At 38.9% G+C, this 16,845-nt stretch overlaps 1 protein-coding gene across 2 annotated transcripts in view; it reads right to left on the bottom strand.

Moving 5' to 3' along the window:
- lypla1 (lysophospholipase 1) overlaps positions 1-16,845 on the bottom strand; it is a 45,171-nt gene that overhangs the window by 8,515 nt on the left and 19,811 nt on the right. For both annotated transcript variants that reach the window (XM_059515701.1, XM_059515711.1), the window contains exon 8: positions 262-363. In XM_059515701.1, coding sequence (XP_059371684.1) covers positions 262-363 — 102 coding nt within the window. The remainder of the gene's footprint in view (positions 1-261; positions 364-16,845) is intronic.

Raw genomic sequence — 16,845 nt, 5'->3', positions numbered from 1 at the left:
TACATCAGCTAATTAACAAGATAGCATTGTTGTAACAGATTACAAGAAAAATTTCAGAGATTATTAAAAGTTATTACATTTTCATAAAAGATTATGAAGACATTTTTATAAAAAAAAAAAAAAACATGCTTTAATAAATTACATAACAATATTAAAGATTATAATTATACAGGTTACCAGGACAAAAAAATAATGTAAACATAAAATATTTTTGGAAATGCTGTGAGGTTGATAGAACTATGAATGCCTACAATAACCAACCTGTGATAGGGAGTTCCTGAGGGGCAACCAGCAGCTGAGAGCAACAACACCAGCCAGCTTTTGATGAGTTGTCAAAGCAGTGTAGAGAGACAGGGCTCCACCCTTTTATCATGTACAAACAAATCAAGCAATCATTAAAATATTATATTAGTTCCATTTTTGTGTCAATCATGTCTAACTCCAGGTCAGGGTAGACAGAATTATGATTACAAAGGCTTAAATTAGGACATCGGGAAAAACTACAATCCAGTGGTGATTTTGGCTATAGAACAAACTGTTCACCCTAAAAACAATTATTTTTGAAAGATTGTTTGGGAAGATGTATGTTGATGAATTTGTCTATGTTGCTATATATATATATATATATATATATATATATATATATATATATATATATATATAATTAATAGAGTCCGCTTTTGGGTTCATTTTTTAAACAACATCTCAAGTATATGCTGTTGGTTGATTCCAATATGTGGCTGGCAGAAAATTTAAGTTTAAGTGGCTGTGATGCAACATTTAATTTACAAATAACCAAACTGCAACTTCAGAATTTTAAATATTTTCTTGGACTTTGTATGCATGTGTACTCATATGACTCATATCATACCAATTGATCATCTGCGATAAATGAGTGCTGTCAGAATGAGTTCAAACTTCTGATAAATGCATAATAATCTATAAATAACATGACAGCATTCCATTAATTCATGTGAGTAAAAATAAACCAATATCCCGGAGGAATGCATTCACTGAAACAGTACACTGACTGAACTGCAGTGAAGAGAGAACGTCTCCGGTTACTATAGTAACCTCGGTTCCCTGAGAGGCGGGAACGAGACATTATGTCAGCTATTGACATATATGGGAACTCCTCCCTTCTCCACTTTTGCTGAAATCTTATGGGCTAACACCAGCTGGGGACAGCTGGCCAACTGACGTGAAGCATGCAAATACTGACAGGTCCCGGGCAGTATAAATTACATGGGCACGAAAATTACGTCAGAATCACGACTGAACGCTAGCACAGCTGATCAAACAGCAACAACAGCGGCTAACGTAATGTCTCGTTCCCGACTCTCAGGGAACCAAGGTTATGATAGTAACTGGAGACGTTCCCTTTTCGAGGCGGTAACTCAACATTATGTCAGCTATTGACGTATATGGGAACTGTATTAAATCCCGCCGTGAGAGCAGTGAAGATAAGCCCTGAACGGGGTCAATCACACCCACTCATAAGCAAGACAGTTCTAGCCAATAGCCGCGTTGCTTAGAGTACTCTCATCTGATAAGAGGAACCAGACCATTGAAACATCTGCTCCGACCCTAAAAAAATTTGCATATCTCCATGCAATAAACGCGAAGGCTGCACTGAATAGGGCAGACACAACATAATGAGCACTCAAGCACAAGAGTTAAACAGAGTCCACAGCGTTAGCGGTGACAACTGCGTAAACCTATAAACCATAAGACAGAGTTAGCAGCCTTGGTAACTACTGTATAGCTGGTTATAACAGTTCACAACACATGAAAGAATTTAACTCACCGAAAGTACGTGAGATGCTACAGAGGGTACATACAGCTTGTAAAACCTGGTGAATGTGTTCTGGGAAGACCAGCCAGCAGCAAGACATAAATCTTAGAAAGACATACCTCTAGACCAGGCCCATGATGAAGAAATTGCCCTCACAGAATGAGCTCTAATGTTGAGGGGTCAATATTTCCCCTGGCATTAGTAATCCAACACAATAGCGTCCACCATCCAGTGAGAAAGTCTTTGTTTTGAAACAGCACGTCCCTTAACACATCCACCAAAGCACACGAACAGCTGGTCTGACTGACGAAAGGTGGCCAAGCGATCCACATACATCCGCAAAGCTCTAACAGGGCAAACTGCTGTCTGAGCATTAGCATCATGCGAGGCTGATGGCTCAGCAAATAAGGTGGCCAGGGAAACAACCTGTGCTCTAAACGATGTATTGGGTGACTTCGGAACATAACCTGGTCTCTGCCGGAGAGTGACATAACAGTCGCCAGGTCCGAAACAGATGCAATCATCGAGATAGAGCCCTCAAAACTAAGGCTAGATCCCATGGCGGCACGTCTGACAGTGCGTGTTCTCGCATGTGGCAAAGAAATCCACTTCCGCCCTCCCGAATCAATCGCAAATAATTTGAACTGATCCTGGGTGAAGCCTCCACTCTCCTTGAGGAATCCTGTTCCGCGAAAGCATTTACTCTCCACAGTTCAGGATACCGGGGATTTGCGTGGCTCGTATTGAGACAAAGTGTCGGTCCGCCCACAACAGGAGACTCGCTGCCTGTTTGAATAGAGCTCTGGAACGCACCTTGCCCTGACAATTTATGTACGAGACCACAGACGTGTTGTCGGTTCGAATCAGTACGTTTCAATTTAATTTTCAATTTCGGCTCCAATTTCAACCGAAAGGCTTGTAGGGCTAAGGACACTGCTCTCTGTGACTCAGACCAAAGGCCAGAGGCATGTACAATGAGGCACACTGCTGCCCGGCCTGAAATGGACACGTCTGTCGAGACCATGGTGCACTGCGTCACTATACCCAAAGGAACTCCTGTGCTGAACATATAGATACAGGATTGTATCGCCATCGAGTCCAAGCATATTCCCAGTTCTCGGTATAAACACGCTCTTCTGCATATTCACATGCAGTCCCAGTGTATCCAAATGGCGAAGCAGTGTTTCCACATGACGGATTAGCACATTTCTTGAGTGGGCTAAAATCAGCCAAATGTCCAGATAATTCATGATGTGTATTCCGCTCGATCTGAGGGGAGAAAAAGCGCTACTCTATCGCTCCTTTCTCGAGCAAACTGAGAACTTCCTGTCTCAGAACGGAAAGGTTTTGAGGCAAAGTCAGTGACGGGACCAAGTTGGGTGCAAGAGGAAGAAAAAGCTCATTTTGTGAGTGGATAAATGTTTTTATTGCGTAACTCACACAAACAGTATTTAAACCACATAGCAATCGTTGCCCGTAGGAACATGGAGGACATAATGCCTTACAACATGGTATTTGGGGGCGGGGCCTCCAGCACACGCTCTCTTCCTCTTTAGCGGTCCACTCAGGAAGACAGCTTGGTAGCCGAGGATGGCACGCTGGCTCTCTCGCGGCGCGGGCTCCTCCTTTGATCATGACATTTCCTTCCAGGGCCTGACCACTGCTTGCTTCAGCCGAAACGAGCATCCAGTTTGGGGTGAGGCGCCAAGGTGGGCTGTCTAGCCGGTTCCTGAGCCTGGCGACATGCCGAAGAAGAGCGGGACCTCGCAGACACTGACTGGAGTGAGCGACGGGGCATCACGTGACTCATTGCCTTGGCGTGCTTCTGCGTCTCGGAGAAACGCTCCATGATCGACTCCACGGTGTCACCAAAGAGGCCGGAGGAAGTCCTTCAGATCAGCAAGAGTAAGCCACAGGTGCCTGTTAAAGGGTTAGTTCACCCAGATAGCAAATTTATGTAATTAATAACTTACCCTGATGTTGTTTCAAACCCGTAAAACCTCCGTTTATCTTTGGAACACAGTTTAAGATATTTTAGATTTAGTCCGAGAGCTCTCAGTCCCTCCATTGAAGCTGTGTGAACGGTATACTGTCCATGTCCAGAAAGGTAAGAAAAACATCATCAAAGTAGTCCATGTGACATCAGAGGGTCGGTTAGAATTTTTTGAAGCATCGAAAATACATTTTGGTCCAAAAATAGCGAAATCATATCATAATCATAACGAATCATTCAGTTCACCAAATCGAACTGAATCATTTTAAACGGTTCGCATCTCTAATACGCATTAATCCACAAATGACTTAAGCTGTTAACTTTTTTAATGTGGCTGACACTCCCTCTGAGTTCAAACAAACCAATATCCCAGAGTAATGCATGCGCTCAAACAGTACACTGACTGAACTGCTGTGAAGAGAGAACTGAAGATGAACACCAAGCCAAGCCAGATAGCGAACAATAGACTGACTCGTTTACGAGTGAAGAACCGGTTGCATCGGTTTTCGGATCACCAGTAGTTCTTTCGGACAGTTCGATTCAAAAAACCGGTTGAAGAAAACGGTTCACCGGTTCTTTTGCGCTCGATGTATAATGGCGTCATTTGCGATGATTGCCCTTGATTCAAGCCTTCGGTTTACCCGCGCTCATAACACTAGCACAGAATCAATCACCAAAAGAATCAGTTCAGTTCAGACGCCCTGTGTGTCGGTCTGCTTCACGCTGAATCACACATGCGCAGTATCATCATCGGATATCCAGACTGCTTTGATTTGAACTCTCTATCACAACAGACACGGAAGAGAAGACAATGCTGAATAAAGTCGTCGTTTTTGCTATTTTTGGACCAAAATGTATTTTCGATGCTTCAAAAAATTCTAACTGACCCTCTGATGTCACATGGACTACTTTGATGATGTTTTTCTTACCTTTCTGGACATGGACAGTATACCGTACACACAGCTTCAATGGAAGGACTGAGAGCTCTCGGACTAAATCTAAAATATCTCAAACTGTGTTCCAAAGATAAACGGAGGTTTTACGGGTTTGAAACAACATGAGGGTAAGTTATTAATTACATAATTTTGCTATCTGGGTGAACTAACCCTTTAAGGACGACCATGAACTGAATGGAATGGGCGATGGCTTGAACAAAGCGCTAAGTAGCCATCAGCGTGAGATTAGTTGCAACACGCAGATCCCTGATGACGTCAGCATAGACCGCACAGCCATCGCAGGATTGAAGCAGTTTCGCCTGGAATCCCTGGAGTATAGCCATGGCGTGAAACCTGCACGGTTTGGAAGGCAGGCTGCGGTCCGAACCTAACGCAGAGGAAGACGGGCACAAGTGCGTGGCAACAGTCTCCTCGATGGGGGGCATGCGCACATACCCATGGGCCTCCGCCCCGTCCACGTGTACGAACATGGTGTGCGACAATTGGGGTGCAGCCCACGAATTCACCACGTGCTCGTGTACATCTGGGAAGAACAGGGTTCTTCTCCTCGATGCGGCAGCCTGACGGCAGCTCGACTGGAATAACCAAAAGTAGGGTGAAAAGACATTTATATATATATAGTTATTAGAGTAAAACATTTTTCTTTACCAATAAAGTGGCAAGATGAACTTTCACATAGCATCTATAGGTTATAATAACATTAACAGTTTTAATCCAGGTTTTGATTTTCAAAGATTTATGATCAAACTTTATTTTTTCCCCAAAATGCAATAAATCTATGACACTTCTTTTTCTCAAAATGCAATAAATTCATTGAATCAATATGGAAGTTATTTTTCATATTGAAACTGATGAAAATACACAACACAGTAAGTTGATCCACATATGACAGCCTCTGAACTTTGTCAATACTAATCTTATATACAGGCACAGGACTAAAAATGCATTCATCAATCATTACTCCTAAAATGAATTCAACCAGTCACCTTGATAAAAGGGTTCTAGACTGCGACCAACTTGGTCGCATACGACCTAATATCTCAATGGTGCGACAAAAAAACAACAACAGAGGTTGCACCGGGGCAACCAGCCGTTCGAGGGTGGAAAAAAGTCTCCGTACCGAGACCGTTTTAGACAACCATTAATTAGTGATGAAACAAAATTGCAGGGCTGGTGGATACAACATGAGATCTTGCTACCGCAACCTTCAAGAGTGGCTGAACGGTGTTTACTGTCACGCAACAGCAGCGCAGCTGAACAGTTCTCCATTCAAGTAAAAGCAATAGGCTTAATTTTGCAAAGAACAGCTAAATTAATTGTAATAAATGTGACATGGGGAAATAATAGAGATATTTGAATTATTTATTAATAAACTAGTGTTTTCTGAGTCTGTGTCGCAAGGATGAAGTTGCCGGTCTCGTCATCTCCTCATTAGATGTGCCTTTAGAGAGAAATGCATCTTTACTAGGGCTGTGAATCTTTGGCAAGGCAGCGATTCGATTACGATTCATAGGTTTTCGATTCGATTCAAGAACGATTTTTGCAAATTTAGAACGATTCAATTAGATTCGGTTCACAATTAAATTCGATTCGATTCGATTATAACGATTCGATTCTGCATTCTTTAAGTGCATTCATGGGATTATTTAAATGCTTCTACTAAAATAGTTTCTGTACTGTAATAAATGTCAATTAGCACTGCATCATTCATAAATTGTTTGTGGGTTTCATCAGTTCATTCTGCTTTTATTCAGTTTAGCTGCAGATACAGCCTGGCACGTCTATGAGAGCGAGATCGCTTCTCTTTCAGTGTGAAAACGTCTTCATCTCTATTTAACTTTTCCTCTCCATCAGCGAATGATTCTGAGAGAAAACGCGCCAGATGTCTGTTTGCTAATGAAACAAACGCTAGGCTACTTTCATGCATATTATCAGATAAATCTTGTGCTCCTATTTCAAGGTCGTTGTTAATGCTGTGGTTAATTTTAAAAGTTTCCTTCGTATATTCGGTTCATCCGCATTGTTTAAACACATTTATCATTCAGTGGAACTGTGCGTATGATTTAGACACTTACATTTCTGCTCCGTCCATGCAATAAATACAGCTGTCGACGGCTCCGGTAACTCCGTCGGTAAGATGCAGAGAGCCATTGACAAACTACAGAAAAGTAAAACTACTTCACGTTTGCATTACTGGCCACGAGTCCTATAGATCACACGTCAGCTGCGTCAGAGACGAACGGAGCGCGAGCGCAATCCTGTGACAGTCTTAGGCGGTAAACAGTGGAGCGCGTGAAGGACAGATAAGAGGCACGATTCACGAACACTCTTCAAGGTCTCCATTAATTTGTGCGTGTAGTAATTTAATGTGTATACATTTTGAAAGCATTGAATTGCTATAGAAATCAGGATTCATTCGATTCTTAGCATTTTGAATCGATTACTGTCCAAGATCGGCGATTCACGATTCAAAAATCATGTTTCAAGATCGATGCATATGAATCGACGGGGTTTGTAATCGATGCATCGAGAAAACGAGTGAATCGTTACACCCCTAATCTTTACGGATTATGATTATACTGAAAGAGTTTTTGTTTTCAATTTATTTCATTAAGTAGTCATTTAAAGCTTTCTATAGATATATCTGTGAGGCATGTTTTCACTGAGTGTTGGTTTATTTTTGTACTCCTGTTAAAGACGACATGGCAGAAAGCACAATAATTGTTGATATTGTGCATGAACCCAAATAAAAGTAGACACTTTGCAGATGTATTACTCTTACCTTTATAAGCAAAAATAACGGTGTATCTACTGAAAAAAATCATCAAGTGATCGAGTTGGTGTCTCCATGTCCTGAAGCGTCTCCACACAAACTATTTTATATAGAGCACATTTATCTGGGTCTAACATTTAAACATTGTTATATGCTTGAACTGTTTTATATCTATAGATTTTATTTTAGGCAAGTCGTGATGATCTGATAAGGTTTAACTGATCAAACATTGGCTCACTGTCTACCGCTGGCAGCTTGGTCGTTACTTAAAAAAATAAATAATATAATACAGAATTCGTCCTCTGCATTTAACCTATCCGAAGTGCACACACACCCGGAGCAGTGGGCAGCCATTTATGCTGCGGCGCCCGGGAGCAGTTGGAGGTTCGGTGCCTTGCTCAAGGGCACCTAAGTCATGGTATTGAAGGTGGAGAGAGAACTGTACATGCACTCCCCCCACCTACAATTCCTGCCGGCCCGAAACTCGAACTCACAACCTTTCGATTGCAAGTCCGACTCTCTAACCATTAGGCCACGACTTGCCACGACTGTATCTGCGCAGATACCCGCGATCCTAAAAGCAGACGAGAGCCACAGGGCGGTCATGCTTCATGCCGGGGTTAACACAACCACGCTGCGGCAGACGGAGACACAGAAGAGGGATTTCAGGAGCCTGATCGAGACGGTGCACAGCACAATGCCCGCGGCTATGATCATCGTGTCAGGACCACTGCCCACTTATCGCGAGGACACGAAGGGTTCAGTAGACTGGTTGCTTTAAATGGATGGTTATTGTCATGGTGTAAAGCAGAGCTGGGTAGTAACGGATTACATGTAATCTGGATTACGTAATCAGATTCCAAAACTCAAGTAATTGTAATTAGAGTAAACTACTTTTTAAAATACGCAAAATCAGACTACAGTTCCTTTTTTATGGATTACATGATTACATATTATTTACACAATGGTAATAAGTCATTCATAATACATTGATTCTCCTAAGGTTTTTTTTTTTTACGTTTATATTTTTTCCTAATAAACCTGCCGTTTATATACGTTTGTGATTCTTCAAATTTTTCTGGCGGAGAGGGGGAGGGGTGTCAGAATCATGCACAGAAGAAATCAGCAACAAGATAAAGGAAAACGGAGGGGAACACAGACTTTAATCACTGGATTTTCATTTCATTTTTAAAGAAAGACATAGGAAAATGTCACTATTCAGTGTAAACTCTGCCTACCACGGATTCATTTGCTGTCCATGGAATTCTTTGAACCAGCAAAATTATTGCTGGGAATTTCATGTCCTTTAATACATTTTTGTAATGTTGATTTTTCTTATGCACTTCAAGTGTTTTGAGATTAAATATTTGACCTGGAAATGGTCTTTATATATAAGCCAGGGCTCAACATTAACGCTTGTCCGGGACAAGTGGATTTTGTGAAGGGGCAAGTGAAAGACAATTGTAACCTGATCAAAATTTTTATAACAAACCATAACTAGTGCATCAACGAAACTTTGAAGAGAATGATTCTGATTTTACTATCAGTGTAAACGGTGACTAATAACTGATAATGTATTGACAGTATCAAGATCGCGTTAGCTGAGGCCCGTGCAGTCTGTCAGACTTGCAGAGAAATCAACACCAGGGGCAGCCTGGCCATCTGGAGCACCGGGACTTTTCCCGGTGGGCCGCTGGCCAAGGTGGGCCGGCCCACCCAGTACACAAATATATATATATTTTTTTTTTTTTAAATGATGGAAATCTTAATATTTCATCTCTTTTCTACGCAAATGGATGAAGTGTGTTTTGTTTGCATGTGAGTGTTTTGCCCTCCCTCCCTGTTTAGTTCTACTCCATTGCCTATCTTGAAACACGCCCCCTTTCATGTCGTCTAATTTACAGAGAGAGAGACAGATTTATCCGGTACAGCGAATTTCTCTGAGCAGCAGGCCACCGTATACGTTCACTTAAAACATAACTGACTGTGTTTACGAGAATACTTGCAGAGACAACTATTTTGAGAGAAACTGTGTGTGTATGGGTTCATTCAGAAGTTACAATACGCAAAAAATGAATTAACTATGTACGCGCATTGTCTGAAATGCTGCTCTCAGTGCATGCTTTGAACAAGTGCACGCAGGCTCAGAACGCGCACAAATTATTTAAAACGCTTGAATCGGCAAGATTTAGAAACGAGTGCAAACGATCAACTATGATCCGTTTCAACCCTACTAGCGAGTGAACAACGCGAATCAAGTTAAGAATTTTACATCACTATTCAAGATAACCCGTCGGGCAGAGCGGTGATATAAATAAGTGATGTTTTTCTGACTTTCAGCTCGATTGCAAATGTGATATTGATTTTATACATCTTTAGTTAAATAAACAAGTAATATTAACTGACTTACATTTTAGACACATTATGGATCGTTTTTTGTTCAATTTCAAACAAAAATACTTCTAAGCAAATCCAAAGCAGAACAGTCGCGCATATGCGAGCAACAGTCTTTCGTTACTAAATTATTCATTTTTAAATGAGTCAATGATTCAGTGAGCCATTTATAAAACCGGTTACTTGCTTCATTTATTGACTGTATCAGCCGTTTGAATGAATCAGTGATTCGCTCATTAAGTCAGTGACTACCACCACCTACTGGTGGTTTAATATCATATTCAAAAGTATCATTGCATATTTCCAACATTTCATATTTTGTATGTCAAAAAAGTAAAACAATCTAATAACATAATTTATTCATTTGGACAGATGCAGTTTGTTGATACTGATTTAATTTTAATAATAATAATAACAACCACAATGTCTTATTCTAATTTAATGTAAGGATAACATAAGAATTCAACGTAAATGTAGACATCTACATTTAATCAGTTTAGGAAAATATTTTCCTTTATAAAGTTATAAAGTGTAACAGCAGTCAAATATCAAAAATATAAGGCAAAGGCAAATATCAAAAATATACTGATTAAACTAATACCTGATAGAGCACTGATTAGACTGCTTCAGAATAGATTGCATTTGTGCCAAAAAAAACAACACTTTCCCCGGACAAGTAACTTTTTTACTCGGACAAGTGAATTATTTATTTACTTGTCCGAAAGGACAAGCTCATGTAAAAGCTTAATGTCGAGCCCTGTATTAGCAATGTTATTGCTATGAGTTTCATCCTCTTTAATATTCATTTTTGTAATGTTGTTATTGTTTGTCTTTTCCCCATTGTTACTTTGCACTTAAAATGGTTTGAGATGGATAGAAATGTCATCGCTGAGTGAGTTTAGTCTTTTTCATGTTCGCAATGTAGCTATATTGTTCGATGTTTTTCATTGATACAGTCTTATTCACTTCTAATGTTTTTTTTTTTTTTTGATTCGGTATTTTACCTAGTAGTGATATTGCTGTGAATTTCATGTTTTCAATATTGGTTTTCTAAATTTACTTAATTATAAGTAAATATGCTTTAAAATCATAAGATTTTAAACTCTAACAGCAAGGTAAATTAGTGTTAGTGTTTTGTAAGTATTTACTATCCATACATTGCACTTGAAAAAGAAGCTATTGTGGCTCTTTTTGCTGAAATTATATATATATATATATATATATAAAAAGTACAAGCTTAGGCTAACTGAATATATGTGATATCAAATAAGGTTTAGCACAAATGTAATCTAAATGTAATCCAAAAGTAATCAGATTACGTCACCAAAAATGTGTAATCTCATAGATTATATTACTGATTACAATTTTTTTCATTTAACCTGTAATCAGTAACTGATTACAATTCATAAGTAATCTTATGAAATCTAAAAGAACAGAAACTGCTATTTGTTAATAATTGGAATCTTTTCTGGGAGCGTCCTAGGCTTTTTCGCGCTGATGGTCTACACCCCAGCAGAGTTGGAGCGGAGCTCCTTTCTGAAAACATCTCCAGGACACTTTGCTCAATATGACTAGTAAGCCAATTCTCAAATAACTATTATGATGACTTTTGTTCTACCTGCTTAAATGATAAAAGTACTTGTGCTGTACAATCTATGTAGACTGTGTCTGTTCCCCGAATAGTGAGGTCAAAATATAAATTTAATGTAGGATCTAGAAAAAATTTAAAGTAAATAAACAAAAACAATTTTTAAAGTTTGGGCTCATAAATATTAGATCACTCACACCCAAAGCAGTTATTGTAAATGAAATGATCACAGATAATAGTTTTGATGTACTCTGCTTGACTGAAACCTGGCTTAAACCAAATGACAATATTGGTCTAAATGAGTCTACTCCACCAAACTACTGTTATAAGCATGAGCCCCATCAGACTAGTCTTGGCGGAGAAGTTGCAACAATATATAGTGATATTCTCAATGTTACCCAGAAAACAGGATACAGGTTTAACTCATTCGAAATACTTATGCTTAATGTTACACTGTCAGATATGCAAAATAAATCTATTGTGTCTCTTGATCTGGCTACTGTGTATAGACCACCAGGGCCGTATACAGAATTCTTAAAATAATTAGCAGATTTCCTATCAGACCTTTTGGTTACAGTTGATAAAGCGCTAATTGTCTGAGATTTTAATATTCACGTTGATAATACAAATGATGCATTAGGACTTGCGTTTACTGACCTGATAAACTCAAGCAAAATGTCACCGGGCCCACTCATCGTTTTAATCATACACTAGATTTAATTATATCAAAAGGAATTGATCTTACTTATATAGATATCGTACCTCAAAGCCGATCATTTCCTTGTATCGTGCATGCTGCATATCACTGGTATTAACTATATGGCTCAGCTTTACCATCTGGGCAGAACTATTGTTCCAGCCACCAAAGACAAATTTGCAAATAACCTGCCTAATGTATCTCAACTGCTATGTGTACCCATAAATACACATGAACAAGATGAAATGACTGGCAAAATGGACACTATTTTCTCTAATACATTAGAAGCTGTTAGGTTAGAGAAAAACGTACTGTGCCATGGTTTAACAGTAATACTCACTCTCTTAAGTCTTAAGCGCAAATTAAGAAAAAGTAACTTGGAAGTTTTTATAATTGCGTGAAAAAAACAGTATATCCAGCTATAGACAGGTCCTAAAAACTGCCAGGGCCGAGCATATCCACAAACACATTGAAAATAACCAAAACAATCCAAGGTATTTATTTTGCACAGTGACTAGATTAACAAATAACAAGACGCAACATGATTCTAATATTCCATCAACGTTTAATAGTAATGACTTGAATTTCTTCACTGATTAAATGGATAACATCAGAAATACAATAACTAATGTAGATTCTACAGCGTTTAATACTTCAGTTTCATCCATCCAAAGATAAACTGCAGCACTTTACAACTATAGGACAGGAAGAGCTAAATAAACTTATCACTATCTAAACCAACAACATGTTTATTAGATCCTGTACCCACTAAATTACTGAAAGAGTGGTTACCTGTAGCAAAATAACTGCTTCTCAACATTATTAACTCCTCTTTATCTTTAGGTCATGACCCAAAACCATTCAAGCTGGCGGTTATTAAGCCTGTTATTAAGAAACCGCAACTAGATCCTAGTGAACTGGCAAATTATAGGCCCATTTCAAATCTTCCATTTATGTCTAAAATTTTAGAAAAAGTTGTGTCTGCTCAATTGAGCTCCTTCCTGCAAAAAAAAAAAACATTATCTGTATGAAGAATTTCAGTCAGGTTTCAGGCCCCACCATGGCACAGAAACTGCACTTGTTAAAATCACAAATGACTTGCTTCTTGCATCAGATCAAGGTTGCATCTCATTGCTTGTTTTACTTGATCTTGCTGCGTTCGACACCATAGATCATGACATACTCATAGATCGATTACAAAACTATACAGGTATTCAAGGGCAGGCTCTAAGATGGTTTAGATCCTTCCGATCGCTACCATTTTGTTTATTTAAATGGTGAGTCATCTCATTTATCACCTGGAAAATATGGAGTGCCACAAGGATCTGTCCTAGGTCCTCTTCTATTTTCAATATACATGTCGCCCCTTGATATAATATTATTAGAAAATACGGGATTAGTTTCCACTGTTATGCTGATGATACTCAGATATATATCTCAACGAGACCAGATTAAACTTCTAAATTATCTAAGCTAACAGTGTGTTAAAAATGTAAAATATTGGATGACCAATAATTTTCTCCTATTAAATTCGGATAAGACAAAGATATTACTTATTGGACCAAAAAACAGTACACCGAATCTAGTAGACTACAATTTGCAACTAGACGGATGTAATGTTACTTTCTCTACAGTCAAAAATGTGGGTGTTATATTAGACAGCAACTTGTCTTTTGAAAACCATATTTCCCATGTTCCAAACACAGCATCTTCCATCTTAGAAACACTGTCAAGCTACAAAATATGTTACCTCTTTCTGATGCAGAAAAGCTAGTTCATGCATTTATGACCTCTAGACTGGACCTGCATCTTCAATAAACAAGCTACAGGTAGTCCAAAATGCAGCGGCTAGAGTTCTTACAAGGTCAAGAAAATTACCCCAATTTTATAGTCTCTGCACTGGCTACCTATTAAGTTCCGTATCAATTACAAATTATTATTACTTACCTATATGGCACTTAATGGTTTAGCTCCTGCATACCTAACTAGCCTTATACCACGCTACAACCCATCACGCTCCCCAAAGTCACAAAACATTGGACTTTTGGTAGTTCCTAGGATAGCAAAGTCCACTAAAGGTGGTAGAGCTTTTTCGCATTTGGCTCCCAAACTTTGGAATAGCCTTCGTGATAATGTTTGGGGTTCAGAAACACTCTCAATCAAATGTCTCCATTTGTTTCTCTGATTTGCGTAACTAGGATTTACACAAGTTCCAGTCTGGATCCAGAACAACTGAGAAAAGATGATGCCAAGCCCTCAGAGGACCTCAGATGATTCTAACCCTGAAACAACATACAGAACTAATAAATATAGCTACTTACTATTAGTGCTGGGCGGTAAAACAGTTCATACCGAAAACCGGTGTATATTTTCATTACGATGTTAATTTTAAATATACCGACATACTGGTGTATTTAATTACTCAGCATTCTGAACGAACGTTATGCTGGGCTGTGGCCACGCGACACTGTTTCAGACGGACCCTTTACAATGTTGCACTTCTAAGCAGCGACTGCGAGGCATGGTGAGGGTACACACAGCAGTGCTCTGGTGTTACGTTATAACGCCTGCTTCACAGAGTCTGTCTGCCGTGCGTACGAACGGATACCAGCTGCACGAGGTGTCAAGGAGCGGTGCTCTGCAGCAGTGCAGCGATTGTTAACGTACTGAGTCTATTTTTGCTGTGCTGCAGGCGCTGAATTAAAGTGAAAGCACATTGTTCGTGGGAAAAATGAACATGGATTGACATGGAAACGCAATCACATGGGTTTTTGGCTAGGTTTAAAACAAGAAAAGGAGCACTTTTAGATAAACAAGGAAAACAATATATATGTTCACTTTTATGGAAGCAGAAAAACAAAGTTCATTAAGACCCGTGGGATTGCTTGTGATAAAGATTTAAAAGCAAAATGCACGAGACTGTTTCTATCTGTGGTGTTTTAATTTTAAATATTTTAACAAGAAAAGTAGACTAATTATTGTGTTTAAATGTTTTGCTGCTTGCTTGAGCAGCTTATTATACAAACCTAAAAGTAAAATGCATGAATAATGCGTTGTTTATATTTATTGAGTTTAAACTAATGTCTATATGAAAGATTGTTACTGTTCTGTGATAAAAGACTTACGATGCTGAAAAAAATATATATATCTTTTTTTACATGATATGAAATAAAAACAATGAACAAATGTTGTGTTTGTGGACTAAACCGACGTGGATCAGTAGCGAACTGCAAACACGTACTTTGTGAAAGCACAATGAGTCCGTGCTGCGGACTGCATATGCACTGCAGGCAGATTATGCATATATAATATCCATTTTATGCAAGTGCTGTCGGGCTAAAATTGTCACCAAAAAGCACGTCTTAGAATATCAACCAGCAGAAAATGCATTGTACACCTGATTATGCATGAAAAAAAAAAAAAACGTCATAAACTGGAAAACCGGTATAATTTTGAAAAAAAAAAAAAAACAGTATATACATTTTTGGTCAAACCTACCAGCACTACTTACTATGCAATCACATTATAATTGCTGGTAATAGTGTTCATCATCTTGTATAAATTTTTCTGAAAATTTCTGTCATTTGCACATAAACTGATCACCACTTATAAGCTACTAAAATAACTAAAGTTATTTTGCAATGAATTGTATCATAAAAAGCGCCATACAAACAAACTTGGATTTAATTTAATTGAACCACAGAAATTCCAAAATGTCATTTCTCTTATATTCTACTTCCAAATGTGCAGTAATCTTTGCCATGTTACATTCATTTAGTGGACTCGTGCTATGTGCGGTGTAAAAAAAAAAAAAAAAAAAAACACTAAAAAAAACAATTGACATTAAAGCTGCAAGCAGCGATGAACGGGCCCTCGCACCCGGGCTCACCGGAAGCGAATGGCTTTAGTAAATAGGCGAACGGTGAGAAATATGCATTTAAACTCATAAATATAAGTGGAATATATCAATGTTTATTCCATATATGTGCCAATCTTTCTGTTGCCAGCAGGTGGCGCTATCATTATAATGGAATATTGGCCTTCAGATGTGTTCAGGCCAGGACTCTTATCGAACATGCGGAGTCTGGGGAAGATTGAACATTTTATGCCTGAGTTACAACAACTTCTCTTGCTGTGGCGAGACATCAAATTTTGTCATGGCGCCATGGACACGCCCTTTAACAAAAACTGAAGATCTCCACAATTTTACATTGCACAGGCCTTTAGATTAGACTGACCACAAAAAATACATTAATGTCAAAAGATTTCTAGGAGTAGTTTGTCGCAGCGTAAAACATGTCACTTCCTGTTGCCAGCAGGTGGCGCTATGACTATAATTGAATATGGGCATGTGGATATGTTAAGGGCAGAAGTCTTATCTAACATGTGAAGTTTGGGGCAGATTGGACAATGTATGTCTGAGTTACAGCAACTTCCTTTTTCATGGCGAAACATCGAAATTTGTCAGGCCGCCATGGACACGCCCTTTAACGAAATCTCAAGATCTACCCAATTTAACTTCGCAAAGTCCTTTAGATTTAACTGACCAAGTTTGATGTTGATCTGAATAAATCTCTAGGAGGAGTTCGTTAAAGTACAACCCCTGAAAATGCCAAAAACAACACCAATTTTGCATAGAACATTCTAAA

This window comes from Carassius carassius, chromosome 2 (assembly GCF_963082965.1).
Source record: "Carassius carassius chromosome 2, fCarCar2.1, whole genome shotgun sequence".
In the NCBI taxonomy this organism is placed as follows: Eukaryota; Metazoa; Chordata; class Actinopteri; order Cypriniformes; family Cyprinidae; genus Carassius; species Carassius carassius.
This window is presented reverse-complemented; position numbering and strand designations above follow the sequence as displayed.